A 13,764-nucleotide genomic window follows, 5' to 3' on the forward strand; every position below is an offset into this window, starting at 1 on the left:
GGGGCCCTACCCTGCACCACGACCCCGATGGGGACAGTCCATTTCTTGATGGAGATCATAATAGCTCTCATCCAAACCGGGGTTCCTTCCCACACACCACTGGTCTGGGGGGTCAGGCAAGCCCAGGAAAAAAAATGTACCTTGGTTAAAGTCCATATATGATCTGAATTTCAAAGCCCCTGAACAAACCTGGAAGGAGAAGAGGAGAGAAATACGACCAACTTAAATGCTGACAGGGCACACTGAGTATTGTTTTTTCCATTGAGTTATTTTGTAATTTTTCCCAACATGAGCCTTGAAAGGAATATTACCCTTCAAGGCAGGCTGAATAAATGACCTACTGTTTTCCTGCCTGTCTACAATAATATCACAGTATGAGGTATGCATATAAATTATTTTTTATTTTACTTTGATGATTGGGAAAAGATACCAACATATAAGATCAAATCAAAGCTAGCAAATAACTCTACTGGCAGTTAAGTGGCTGATTTTATTAAAATAAAGACATGTCTGTTTAAACCAAAAAAATGTTGCCGCTGGCACTCTGCTTTGGCTGGGACCTTTGAAATTAAGGCCAAGGTGCTGATAAGCACCCTCACAGCATCGGCCTCCTTTGAAGCACTCGCAGTACCTGGAACAGCACACAGATGTGCGGTCCACGCAAGTGCCTTGGAAACAATCCCTTTCACCAGTGGTTTATTTTGAGAAGATTCACTTTCAGCTGGTAAGGCTTTGCCCGGATACATTTCTCAGGGCTGATGATGGCTCCTCGTGCAGCACATGATGTAGATTCTCTTTGCATCTTGCAGACATTCCTGTTGTGCCTTAACCAGGGGTGAGCGCCACAACCAAAACAGCTGGGAATATTCCCTCATTCCCCCCAGTCTGCAAGCCAGTCTGCAATTCTGCCCCAGGTTCTAGCCCTTCAAATCTTGAGGGATGTTTTCTTCGTCCACAGGTTGCTTAGGTTTTAACTGGCTGTTTAAAGTTAAAAAGGAATATCTCAAGCCCCCTGCCATGCTGAAAGGAGAATAAAAAAGAGTGAAAATAAATTCCATAGATGGTACAACCAACAGTTACTGACATCTTTACAAATACAGTCAACTTAATTTTTTTTGATAACTTGGCTGTTTCTTTTTCTTTATTTTATTGAAGTATAGGTGATTTACAATGCAGTCAGCTTAATTTGAAGGGAATTATTGAGCCCCCTGTTTTACTTCCTCAAATTTGTGTATTGATCGATGAGAATTAACCCTCTTATTTACAAATCTGTGGGGGCAGAAAAAGAGCAGATCAAGTCTAATAGAGAAACTTGGAGAAAAAATAAGCCCTTGGTTATTACTTGAATAAACTATACAGTATTATCCTAAAATAGTGTCCCACCTCTGAGGCCCCAAAATGCCTTTCAAAAGTATCTTAGTCACTCCTCCCAATATCCTTAGCACATGGTGCTTCAATGGAACACAGATTTAGTGAGGCCCATTCACAAAAGGAAGACACACAACTTAAGGGCTTTTCTGAGAGGAGGAAACAGAAAACTAGATCTCAACCCTTTGAATTTTCATTACATGGCCCCATGGTCCACATGAAGGAGTATGTCATAAAAAGAGATGAACTGAATGATTTAAGTAAATTTTATCCTAGAAATTGTAAAGTCAAAACACCTCCTGCTCTTTCACTTATAACAGATTAATCAGGCTTTAAAAATTCATATTTTACTAAAATGAGTTCATTTAAAAATCCCACTTACCAAATATTTAACCCTACAAAGTTTAATACAGAGAAAATGTAGTCTCCACCTACTAACATTCCAATGTAGGCAACGGATACGTTCTGCAGAAAAAGAGAGGATTAATGATTTTAAAAGTAAAGGCTTTAGGGGGAAAACTCATACATATAGTGAAACCTGAAACTAAATATTTTAGTTACTTTTCAAAGAGACTCGCATATAGCAGGGGTTCATGGAATATTGAATAAGTGGATAAAAACCATTACATATGGCTTTATAAAGAAAATGAAATAAACTACAGCACCATAATCACAGAAACTGCATTATCCATACCCTCTTCCAGTTAATACATAGGAAGAAGATGTAAGAGTTGGGTTGTAATCAGCTTTCCAGATTTCATCTCTTTACCATCATTGGGTAGTGAATTTTAATCATATTAGTCCTAAACTTGAACAAACTAAGACATCTGATAAATTACAAGCAGTACTCTGTCCAGTGTATTCTCAGAGGCCCTTGGGCAGCCAACACAGAAGTCTACTGTTGAAGCACTCACTCACGGTAGGAGTTCACGTGAACAGAAACACAAAGCAACTGCAGAACAGAATTTAGAACACCTCCACCCTCCTGTTCATTAGTGTGTGTTCAAATGCATGTACACACACGCAGCATACACACCAGTCCCAGAGTTAATCACCTTATAACTGAGCATAGATCTAGGCCGAAAACAGTTCTTCACAAGAATTCCCTTTCTTAGTCAGCAAGGTTCTCCCAGAAAACCAAACTGTAGATCACAAGGTATCTTAGCACAGAAATTTGGGTTTTTTTTCAGCTATTTCACTTGGTTTTCCCAGACCATCCCTTCCCACCATTCCCAATTTAAGTCATAATTTGTCTCTTCCTTTTAACTGAGCAAGTCTTCCCTCTTTTTGTGGATTAGGAGATTAGAAGACGTAAGGAGGGATTACCCAGGCACAGCTGAAAATATCACAAGCCTTCATTCTTACTACAGCACGGATAATAACAACAATAAAATCAAACAGTCAATTCCCCAATTTGGTTGTGCATTTCAAGGCTTCAACCACTTACCTTGATGGCTCCAACCACCGCCGTCGTCAGGGCCGAATTGTAATAGCTGCACAAAAGTGTGGAGTACATCAACAGAAACCTGGGGCAACGAAGAAAACACTTGAGTGTGCCTTACTGGTCTGGGTAATAAACAGATTAAGAAGAGCCAGTAAGTGACCCACACAGGCATTTTAAACAAATGAAAAAGAAAAACACACCATAAAGATTAAAGAATACCTACATCTTAAAACATCTCAATAATTCGATATTTTCAGGAAAATGGTCCAGTCGTGCATTAGCCAAACTGTCTACCTTAGGTGTCCTTTTCATTTTGTCTGTGCATTTTCCATCAGTGTTTCCACAAAAAGGGGATAAGGACAATGAGATTCTTTTAATGATCTGAAATCTTTCGTTTAACAGATGTTACAACAGTGGGTTTCAGTCCTCTCTCTGCATCAGAATCACCTGGTGCACTTTTAACACCATGATGCCCGGCAGAGGGTCTCCAACTGGTTTGAGGTGGGGACCCAGCCATATGCCATATCAAAGCTCTATGGATGACTCTAATGTGCAGCCAGTTCTGAGAACCACTGGTGTTAGCAGGGAAAACCAGTTGAATGATTGCTAGCTTTGGACAAAGAAGATTTAAATAATGGATTCCACATGCCAGTGGTACTCCTGTACCTTATTACTAAAGTTAATCTGACAGTCATTCAACACTGACCAGTATATGGGCACTTGTCAACAAAATGACTACAGAATCATGACCAAACACCCGATAAGAAAGTATACATATACACAGGAATGTAGAATTCAATCAGAGATAAAGAAATATATTCATTTCACTCAAGTAGTAACGAAAATTAGCTGTAACCTAGGTGGGGTGCAAAATTTCATCCACTGGAATCAGGTGATTAAATGTTGAAAGAGGTTACAATAAAAACTGGTTGAGAATGAGACTGGAAAGATACTGAGAGAGCGTAAGATGTATTGGATTTTAAAGCTAAACACCAGTTAGAAGGCATGAGCTTGGGAATTGTACTCTAAGAAAGGGCTCAGCCCCTAAGCATTAGGGAGACTCCCCCTGGGGCAATTTAGCACCCAGTCGCAGGTCCAGGACCAAACTTCTGATTGTTAATAACAGAATCTAGATCACAAACAGTAACCGTTTTTGTCCTGAGTTATGTTCATTACCCGGGATGATAGAGAAAAAATATTAGAGATAACATACATCAAGCTGAGGAATAAACTCAATTACAAACAAATTCTGTAATCTTCAAAATAATGTCTGTCTTTGTTATTAAGGTAATTACAATAATTTGGCAAGTTAGAGAATCCAACATCTTGGTCTTTGTGGCTTGTATTTAAAATGTGCAATTGATATTAAATTTGCAATTTTCACTTGAATGGGATCAGAAAATCTAAGTCTGTACGCAGTATTCAAATGTTTAAAAGAAGTTGATTTACCACATTGCCAAGTTTGGTTTATTAGATTTCAAAGAGTTGCTAGGCTTGTAAAGCAATCTGGCCCATCAGCTTCTCTAGGGCCTAATTAAGGCTTGGAATTGCTGGAAAAATCAGGTAAATTACATTTGTAAATCACATTTTAAATGTTTAATTTTTTTAAATTCACTAAGTTGTAAACAAGACTGATTTACAGTAAATTATTTAGGAGATTTCAATCAGTTAAACTTGGGTTAACAAACCATTAATCAAATAATGAAAGTAAGTATTCTTATGTTAGTATAAAAATTACTAGCTTTATAAATAGAGCAAGAATATTTATAAATTGGCTTAAGAAAATCTAAGTTTTTTTAAAATTTTTACAATTTTAATAAATTCAACATTAATTCAGAGTCCCAGGGAACTATAAATAATCCAACTTATGCATAAAATGAAAAGATTAAAAAACTCAACCTGGTGTTACTTGGTGCCTGCTCTGCTGGGCCTGGGTAGTAAGAGTATATAAACCCACAGCATCTGCCCTGAAGGAGCTAAGAGTCTAATAAAATAACAGAGATCACAACTCCCAGGAGGGGCCCAACCCAATTTCCAGGACACAGAAAAGCTTCCTGCAGGCTTCCTAAACTGGAGCGCAGCCTTAAACTTAGACAGTCATGAATATCCTTTATGTCCTATTTTTGCTTAAAATTTCCTACTCCAGGGTTTCCAATCATGCAATGTTTTCTTCATTCCACATTTTAGCGAAACCACCTTGGCCAATATCCATCTAGCATGAGTGTGGGCCACTAGGACACTCACCCACCAGCTGGGCTGAGCGAGGGGAGGAGTCCCTGTCTCCAGCCTCCTGGGGGAGTTTGAATTAGCGGCAGTCCTCCTAAGTGACAGATGGCATCTGACACAGGAACAGCCACTTTCTGCAGACAGAAAGGCTGCACTTCTTAGTATACCACCTGGGTGTCCCCAGAGAGGGTAACTATAAAATGACGAGGATCAAAGGAGTGTATTAAAACTTTTTCTAAGAAAAATTATTTATTTCTATACGCAAATATGCACCTACACTGTCCTTTGGCTAAGACCAAGGTTCTGAATTAAAAGACCCTCCATTAACTCAATGCAAAGGAAACCACTTTTAACACCAAAAATGTCAACCTCCACATGACAGTTTTGATTTTAGCATCTGTGAATTAATAAAATGTAAAGATATTTAAAAGCACTGCTGAATTCTCAGTACATTTCTGCCATTACGTACTTATAAAATCGTACTTATCATCTGTGTACATTTGAAAACTAATGGCACATACAAAAGATACACATTTATTCAGACAACAGATACCAGCTGGTGTTTTGGCTTGTAGGGCCCCAAGGGATGGAGGTACCCATGTGAAAACCCCTGAACCAGAACCCTTGCTCAAAGGTTTCTTCCTGTTTCTGAACAATAACACAAAAAATAACTGATTAACCCAAAGTTGGACGGCACACTCGTGGGAGTCACAGGCAGAACTCAAATGGCCTTGTTTACAACTTGTTGCTGGTTACCATTCCATGTACACGCATACATAGAAGTCCAACACAAATGTTCAAATAATAAAATGTTACTTTTACACTCCTTCCACCAACCACAATTGTACCCAAGCACATGACTCTCTTATTTCAGATTTCAAAGAATTTCAAGTAATCTCATCTTGCCCATCTCTGGTAAGAACTCTCTCCTACCCCAGACCTCAGTGGTGTGCCAGGGAAGCCAAAGTCATGGGATAAATATGATCTATTTTCCTGGAGCATCGATTTTACGCTACAATGTGGTTTGTTGGGAAATGATGGAAATATCTACACTCTTTGAAGGTTCTGTCACTCCTGTGTCCAAGCAATCAGCAGAATCCTATTTTGTCTTGGACCCTACATCTTGGCAGGATCAGTGAAGGTTCAAAGAATAGAACATTTTTTATGCTGTGAGTAGGGAAAATTGATACATTTGTGTTTCTATTAAGGAATATATTACTGCTTCAGTGAGATCAAAGAGGCTGCTACTAGGGCAGAAACAGATTAGGATAATTGCCTCCAGGGCTTAGGGGCTGGTGCCAGATGCTGGTGTGAATGAACCAGAACCTGTCACTTCTCGGCAAGATTAAAAAGAACAGCAGAACTAGCTTTTTAAAATCTAGTTTGTCAACTTACATTTCAGTCTTATTTTACCTCTACCTGCATTAAATTATCGTGGCTCCCACAATCCAGTCTACCTGCCTGATGCAATTTCACTTCATCATATGCTTTATTTACAAACTCTTGATTACAAATAGCATTTCTTAAAGCTGAATCATTCACCATGACTCAGAAGAAAAGTCTGCTCTTTTCACCATTCCACTGGCTTCTTAACATACAGTTCTAAAGTGTTATAGTTTTTAAATTATATTTTCAACTCCGGATAGAGGGTTGGTGGTCAGAGAAAGCAAGCTTGAAATGCAAACTTGAAAGCAGTGAAAATAAGAAAGAAGCTGAGAGAGAGTTCTCTGGAGTCAAGGGTCGGAACACGCACATGTTAGTCCTGAGGCTCCCTGAGCATGAACCGAAGAGAAGGGACAGCCAGTTCCAGTTGTTCTGAAAAGCAAGGGTATGCTCAGAAGCTTACAATGGTTTCTATTACTGCAAAGAAGCAAGTGACCTAATCATCGTGTCCTCTGAGTGAGAAACTGTAAGAAAGCAGGATTCTGAAAAATTCACCATGCCAAAATGGAAGTTTCCTTCTAGAGCTGTTTCAGAATTAAAACATGGTGGTTGAAGATGAAGCAGACATAACAGAAGAAAAACTATTGAAGTCATGGGCCATAGGCAGAACCAAATCTGTCTGGGGTGAAAAAGGACAGCCAAACTGAACAGGCTGGGCTCAGAAATAGAAATATTAACAACAAAAACAATAGTTAACACTTACTGAACATTTTCTATATGTCCACACTAAGGGCTCTTTACTCATTCAATCCACATAACCTTATAAATTAGCTACATTACATCACTGTTCCCATTTTAAAGATAAGGAAATTGAGGCTCAGAGAGGGTAAATAACTTGTCCAAGGACCCAGAGCTAAAAAGTGGCAAAGCCAGGATTCAAATCTAGGCCATCTGATTCCAGAGTACAGGCACCTGTTAGAATGATGCCATGATTTTAGTGTCCTCAAAAGACCCACTTAAAAAACTGAGACCTACCTAGGTTTTACCCTTAAAGTTGTAGAATCTGAAATATTAATGTTTTCATCATTTACTGATTTATTTTTAATTACTATGCCTTTATGACATTTTTACATGCAAAATGACTACTGATAAAATACTAACAACTTTTATCAAGAGAGTATTTGTTTTCTAGGAAGCACATTATTAATTGGAAAAAAAGGCATGTAGTTGTAGATCAATAGGGTCAAGATTCTGACAAAGAAGCCCCAGAAGTGCCAGCTCAGGGACTGCCCACCCCACCACTCACTGCAGACAGCTGACGTCAAAGGGTTTACTTCTTGGGACTTCCCTGGTGGCACAGTAGTTAAGAATCCACCTGCCAATACAGGGGGCACAGGTTCGAGCCCTGGTCCAGGAAGATCCCACATGCCGCGGAGCAACTAAGCCCATGCGCCACAACTACTGAGACTGCGTGCCACAACTACTGAGGCCCGCGTGCTCTGGCCCGCACGCTGCAACTACTGAAACCCACGTGCCTAGAGCCCGTGCTCTGCAACAAGAGAAGCTACCACAATGAGAAGCCCACGCATCACAATGAAGGGTAGCTCCCACTCACCACAACTAGAGAAAGCCCACACATAGCAAAGAAGACCCAATGCAGCCAAAAATAAAATTTTTAAAAATAATAAAAAAAAAAAAGGTTTACTTCTTGATTTCCTTCATGGAATGGGTAAATAGTAAAGTGCAAGTGAAAAAAACAGACAAAACAAAACAAAAATATTATCAAGTTTATAATGACATGAGATAAAACTAAAACTTGGCTCTGCTGTTCACAGGTGAACATGGGCTTAGGCAAGGAAACATGCTGGTCTGAGTTTGTGTGATATGGGTTGACTTTTTTTTAATTGTAATGGGGGGAAAAGGATGATTTCACCAAGGGTAACTCACAAACACAGCTTAGTAGATTTTTTTCAAAGTTACATGTTCTCAGTCAACAACTGGGAAAACTACAAATATCTTACTACACTTAGGCCTCCAACAATGGCTGCCTAAGTACTGACAGCACTTAGTACTCACCCACTGCCAAACAACCAATGCCTGAAAGAACACATTATTTGAGAGACTACTGGTTTTGAAAGAGGCACAAGAGATTGCCTAATATCCCTCCTTTGGAAAAGAGAGAAACTGGGTACAGAGTGATAAGGGCATTTGAGCCAGGCAGGCATCAGAGCAGCGGACAATAGGTACAGGATCAGGGTGCTTCAGGGCAGAGGCCATTGCAAAACAGCACTGTCTGTAAACTGAGCCCTGGGCCAAACCCCAAGTGAGAAGGGACACTAGCCCACTGAGGCCAGACCCTCAAAAAGGCCAGAGTGGTCCAGGTCAGGGGCACACCTGGCTACCAACTAGACTGAAAACAATTTGTCCCTGCAGGGAAGTTTCTCAAATTCCTATTTTCGGTCCACAGGACTGATTAAGATTAAATAATATGCTCACAGGTCACCAAATACACAAGAAAGTAAACCATAATGATACTCACAAACTACATATTTAGTCAACCAACGACATATTCAGATTCTCAAGAACTGCAGATATTGGAATCATCAGATGCAGAATACAGAATAGCTATGTGTGTAATATCTAAAGAAATAAAAGGTACAGTCTCAAAGATGACCCACAAAAGAATGTTAAGAATGAACAGACAAGTTTGAAAACAAACTGTGGAACTTTTACAAATAAAGTAAAAATTGTTAAAATCAAAAACTCCAGCAGGGAGGGGCAAGATAGGGGTAGGGGATTAAGAGGTACAAAGTACTATGTATAAAATAAGTAAGGTACAAGGATATACAGTACAACAGAGGGCATATAACCAATATTTTATAATAACTCTAAATGGAATATAACCTTTAAAAACTGTGAATCACTATGTGGTATACCTGAAATACATAATACTGTACATCAGCTATACCTCAATAAAAAATAAATTTAAAAAAAATCTCCAAGAAACAGGTTAAACATTAAATCAGACACAGCTAAAGAGAGAATTACTGAACTTGAGGATATACATAAAAATACTTTTACTGATGTGATTACGTTACTGCAACTAAGATCAAGTTTAAGAATTGAAGAGTGTTGATCAAAGACTCATGAATTGTCTTAGTCCATTTACACACAATGAAAATTACAGTACTAGTAATGTAAAAAAATAAGGGGGAATTCATCTTTCTTCACAGGAAAAATCTTTTGACAAATAATTCCAAGACAGTCATTCAAAGACCCTTTCTTATGGGATAAGACACAGGTGCTTGTGTATACATGGAGCCCAGTCCAGGAAGGATACTCCAAACAGCAGTTGCTTCTGGAGAGGAAAACTGCAGTGTCACAAGGCAGGGAAGAAGGGAAGGTGGCTTATGTTCCCTATGCATCCTTTTGCAGCTTTTGTATTATTTACTAGTTGTATGTATTATCTATTTATGAAAAGGACTTTACAAGTTTGGGGAACATATAAAAAGACAAACTGCATGGCCACTCAACAGGAAGCTATACCTAAGGGAAATTTTAAGAACAAAAGCCTAAAATTATTGGGCAATATAATGGCCTGGGCATCTCTCCTCAGAAAACACCCTGAATATAACAGGTACAACACTACAGAAAATGGTTATTTCCAAATATTTATGTGAGGTGAGAACCTTGGGAACCTTGGGACATTGTGACAAAGACAAAAAACACATTTGAATTTGATAGGGCTGCTGATTTTATTTCAAACTAACTTTCAGAAATCAATATGCAACATCATATTTTGGAGGTCACATTTAGCATGGGTCCCAATCCACTCCTCTGCTGCAGTGCTACTTTTCAGTAGAAGTTGGAGAAGCAAAAAGGGATTTTGACAGAGCAGACGGAATGTATATTTTGATTTGACTTGTTAAGAGATACCACAGACCAAAGCTTCTTCTTATCTATGGCTTCTTACCCCAAAAAACAGGAAAGAAGAAACTGTATGATAAATAGAACATTCTTCCATTGGTTGAATTCAGTAGCCTATTATCAAAAAGAAAGAAAACTAATGGTTAGATTAATAATACTGGTTTTACCAGTGTGTACACTCTAGTACAAATTCCAGTTTCGCAAACAGAAAATACAGTTTCAAAAATCCTGGGTAATACTAGCTGTGTGGCATTGGGCTAATTATTTTTCCTCCCTGAACCTCAGGCTCATTTTACAAATGGGGATTATTTTTTTAAAAACTTCCTCAGAAGGTCAATGTGAGGATTTAATGAAATTGTTTAGAAACTTACAGGTGGCAAGAGCAAAATGACAGCTATTATTGCTATGGCTATCGTTAAATCTTTACTAATTTGTAGTCATAAGATCAGCGTTGTGTTTTTAATAAATAATATTAAAAGAAAGCTTATTATAAATTTAATAATTCTGGCAAGACTAAGAAAACTTAAAGTTCATAAACTGTTTTCAAGAATTTGCACAAGAGGAAAAAAAAATGGGAATTCCCTGGCGGTCCAGTGGTTAGGACACAGAGCTTTCACTGCCAGGGCCCAGTTCCATCCCTGGTTGGGGAACTAAGAGCAGCCAAAAAAAAAAAAAAAAAAAAAAAAGAATTTGCAAATGCTTAGGAAGTATCATGAACAAATAAACTATTGTGTGCTATTTACAAAGCAATCAAGTAATTGGGGTAGAGGAGCTGGTAGACAGAGAAGTTTAAGACAGCTTCTGCTCTTAAGTGAGAAAATAAAAACCCTTTTCAGGTAACAATAAAAAGGAGTATTTTATTCATGATTTGTCCCTTGCCTGCATCCAAAAATGACTTTACGGTGACTCAAGACTATATGTAAGTACATGCTGAATAACATGATTAAATATAAATTCTATTCACTTTCTATTAAGCAATACTTTGTTAGCCAAGTTTTAGTAACTTTGTAGATTTAAAACTATTTAAATCTTTCTTAAGTTTATAGTTCAAATTTTTAAACCAATTAAAATGGAATTCTCTTCTCTGATTACACTTTACTGTCACTGTTTCATTAGTAACACTCTGACCACCTCTTATGAAAAAATACACATTAAATGTTGATAACTGCCAAACATGGTTGATGGGTACATGGGATTTGTTATACTATTCTCTTTCCTTCTGAACAGGTTTGAAAGTTTTCATAATAAAACTTTCTTTTTAACACTTACTTGTGAAATAAAATAATTTAATAAATATAAATCTGTCTTACTGGCAAGCCCCAAGCTGATCAAAGGGTCATAAAACATCCAGGACAGTTTATACCAAGAGAGTCAAAGATCAAAACCAAACAGAAACTTATGGAAAACATTCTGTGTCTGAAAAATTAAATAAGATTGTGAATAAGAGAAAAGCATATGCCCCAAACTTCAAACCAAAGGTAGGAAAACACTTATTTACTCAAAGAACTGGGAGTATTTATGAAAACAGTATACAAAAACTATATATTCTTGATACCACATAAACCATTGAGAGCTATGTAGTAATTTTCATAAAAATACTTGGATTCATTGCCAGCCTAAATTTTGATAGATTTTAGTTTTATTTTGTTTCTTTAATAATCATGAGGCTCTGCTGGTGGCATTTTAAAAAGTCATGTGGCATGACATTTATTTGAAAACATAGAAAATAAAGATGAGTAACAATATTAAGTACTTGCTCCTTTAGACTCACTATTGCTATGAAGATATGTTGGAGTGTGAATCTTTTTCATTTTTCATTAATGTGTTTTTTAATCAGAAAAAAGTCCTATTATTTACCCCTATTCATCAACTGCAACACACTAAATGTACCTTGAACTTATTGCAATGATTCAAATAACTAAAGAAAGTTCACCCACTATTTTCCAGGGGCCTAATTTGTTAACAAGAGGAGCTGGCATTACTGACTTTGTCAATCACAGATAGAATCAAGGTGCTATTACCAGATCTGCTGACTGTGTTAAGTCGATGACTGTGTAAGTCCAAGGTCCAAGAGTGAACCCCCAGTACAGTGAGTCACACACACGAGTCTTAACACAATCTCTGACCCCCTACAGTCAACCGGGAATAATGACTCATCAAAGTACTCCTTCCATTAACAAGAGAAGTTAACCTTTCACTCGAATTCCTCAATTAACTTTCAATACAATCAAACCAAACTTGGCAAATAAAATGCAATTTTATATTGCAGACTAACACACCTAATTATGTAAGTTCACTACTTTTTTGTATTTGGTTCACAGTCTAAAATGGATTCAGCCATGGTTAAAAGTGACCAACTGGAAGAAATTCATAGTGATTCAATGAACACAGAGCAAAACAACATTAGTAGTGAAAAATCTTACTATTTTTTCCTACAGAGTTTTAAAAATTACTGATTACAGTGTTATCTCTTTTGGCATCTCTTATCATATAATAATTTTAAATTAGAGCCAAATTTTTAACTTTATGGTTTTCGTATCTTTGTCATCTTATAGAAAGCCTTCTCTTACAGTCTCTTACAGAAAATAAATATATTTTTCTGATTATAATTTTTCTTATAAACTTTTAAATTAAATCCATATATTTAGCTCTGATCCATCTGAAATTTCAGTGAATAGTTATCATTGCTGGGGCTCTCAGGTAACTATAGTAACTTCTGTTTGAAATCTTAAGAGACTGATCAAATGGAAGAGGCTAGATGGGTAAATACTGAGATATTCCAGCATCGAAAGGCAGAATAGGAGCATAATATTCTCCTAGAACACCAGGATTGAATAAGTTAAGGTAAATGTTAGGCCTCTTATACTTTCTAAGCTATAAGTGATAGGTTATAGTTTTTATCATATGTGAAGGAAAGAAACACTTTTCATATACTGATACAAATTAAAAAATTGAGGGGCTTCCCTGGTGGTGCAGTGGTTGGGAATCTGCCTGACAATGCAGGGGACACAGGTTCGAGCCCTGGTCCGGGAAGATCCCACATGCCACAGAGCAACTAAGCCCGTGCACCACAACTACTGAGCCTGTGCTCTGGAGCCTGTGAGCCACAACTACTGAAGCCTGTGTGCCACAGCTACTGAAGCCCATGAGCCAAGAGCCAGTGCTCCGCAACAAGAGAAGCCACCGCAATGAGAAGCCTGCACACTGCAAGGAAGAATAGCCCCCGCTCACCACAACTAGAGAAAGCCTGTGCGCAGCAACAAAGACCCAATGCAGCCAAAAATAAATAAATAAAATTTTTTTTTAAAATTGAGATTACAGCAGATGATGTGTTTCTAGAGCCAGACAGCCTCCTGGATCTATCACTTACTGTCTTTGGAAAGTTTTTTAAACACTGTGCCCTAGATTCCTTGTCT

The 13,764-nt window shown here is 37.8% G+C and overlaps 1 protein-coding gene across 7 annotated transcripts in view; it reads right to left on the minus strand.

Moving 5' to 3' along the window:
* Positions 1 to 382: 382 nt before the first annotated feature.
* SLC35D2 (solute carrier family 35 member D2) overlaps positions 383 to 13,764 on the minus strand; it is a 53,863-nt gene continuing 40,481 nt past the window's right edge. For 5 of the 7 annotated variants that reach the window (XM_067744834.1, XM_067744831.1, XM_067744836.1 and 2 more), the window contains 4 exons: positions 10,395 to 10,462; positions 2,816 to 2,894; positions 1,751 to 1,833; positions 383 to 1,020 (listed from right to left, as the gene is read on the minus strand). In XM_067744834.1, coding sequence (XP_067600935.1) covers positions 918 to 1,020; positions 1,751 to 1,833; positions 2,816 to 2,894; positions 10,395 to 10,462 — 333 coding nt within the window. In that variant the 3' untranslated portion in view covers positions 383 to 917. Of the gene's footprint in view, positions 1,021 to 1,750; positions 1,834 to 2,815; positions 2,935 to 10,394; positions 10,463 to 13,764 lie in introns of all 7 variants that reach the window. The other 2 variants (XM_067744832.1, XM_067744833.1) reach the window with 2 other exon arrangements.

Source organism: Pseudorca crassidens, chromosome 7, assembly GCF_039906515.1.
Source record: "Pseudorca crassidens isolate mPseCra1 chromosome 7, mPseCra1.hap1, whole genome shotgun sequence".
In the NCBI taxonomy this organism is placed as follows: domain Eukaryota; kingdom Metazoa; phylum Chordata; class Mammalia; order Artiodactyla; family Delphinidae; genus Pseudorca; species Pseudorca crassidens.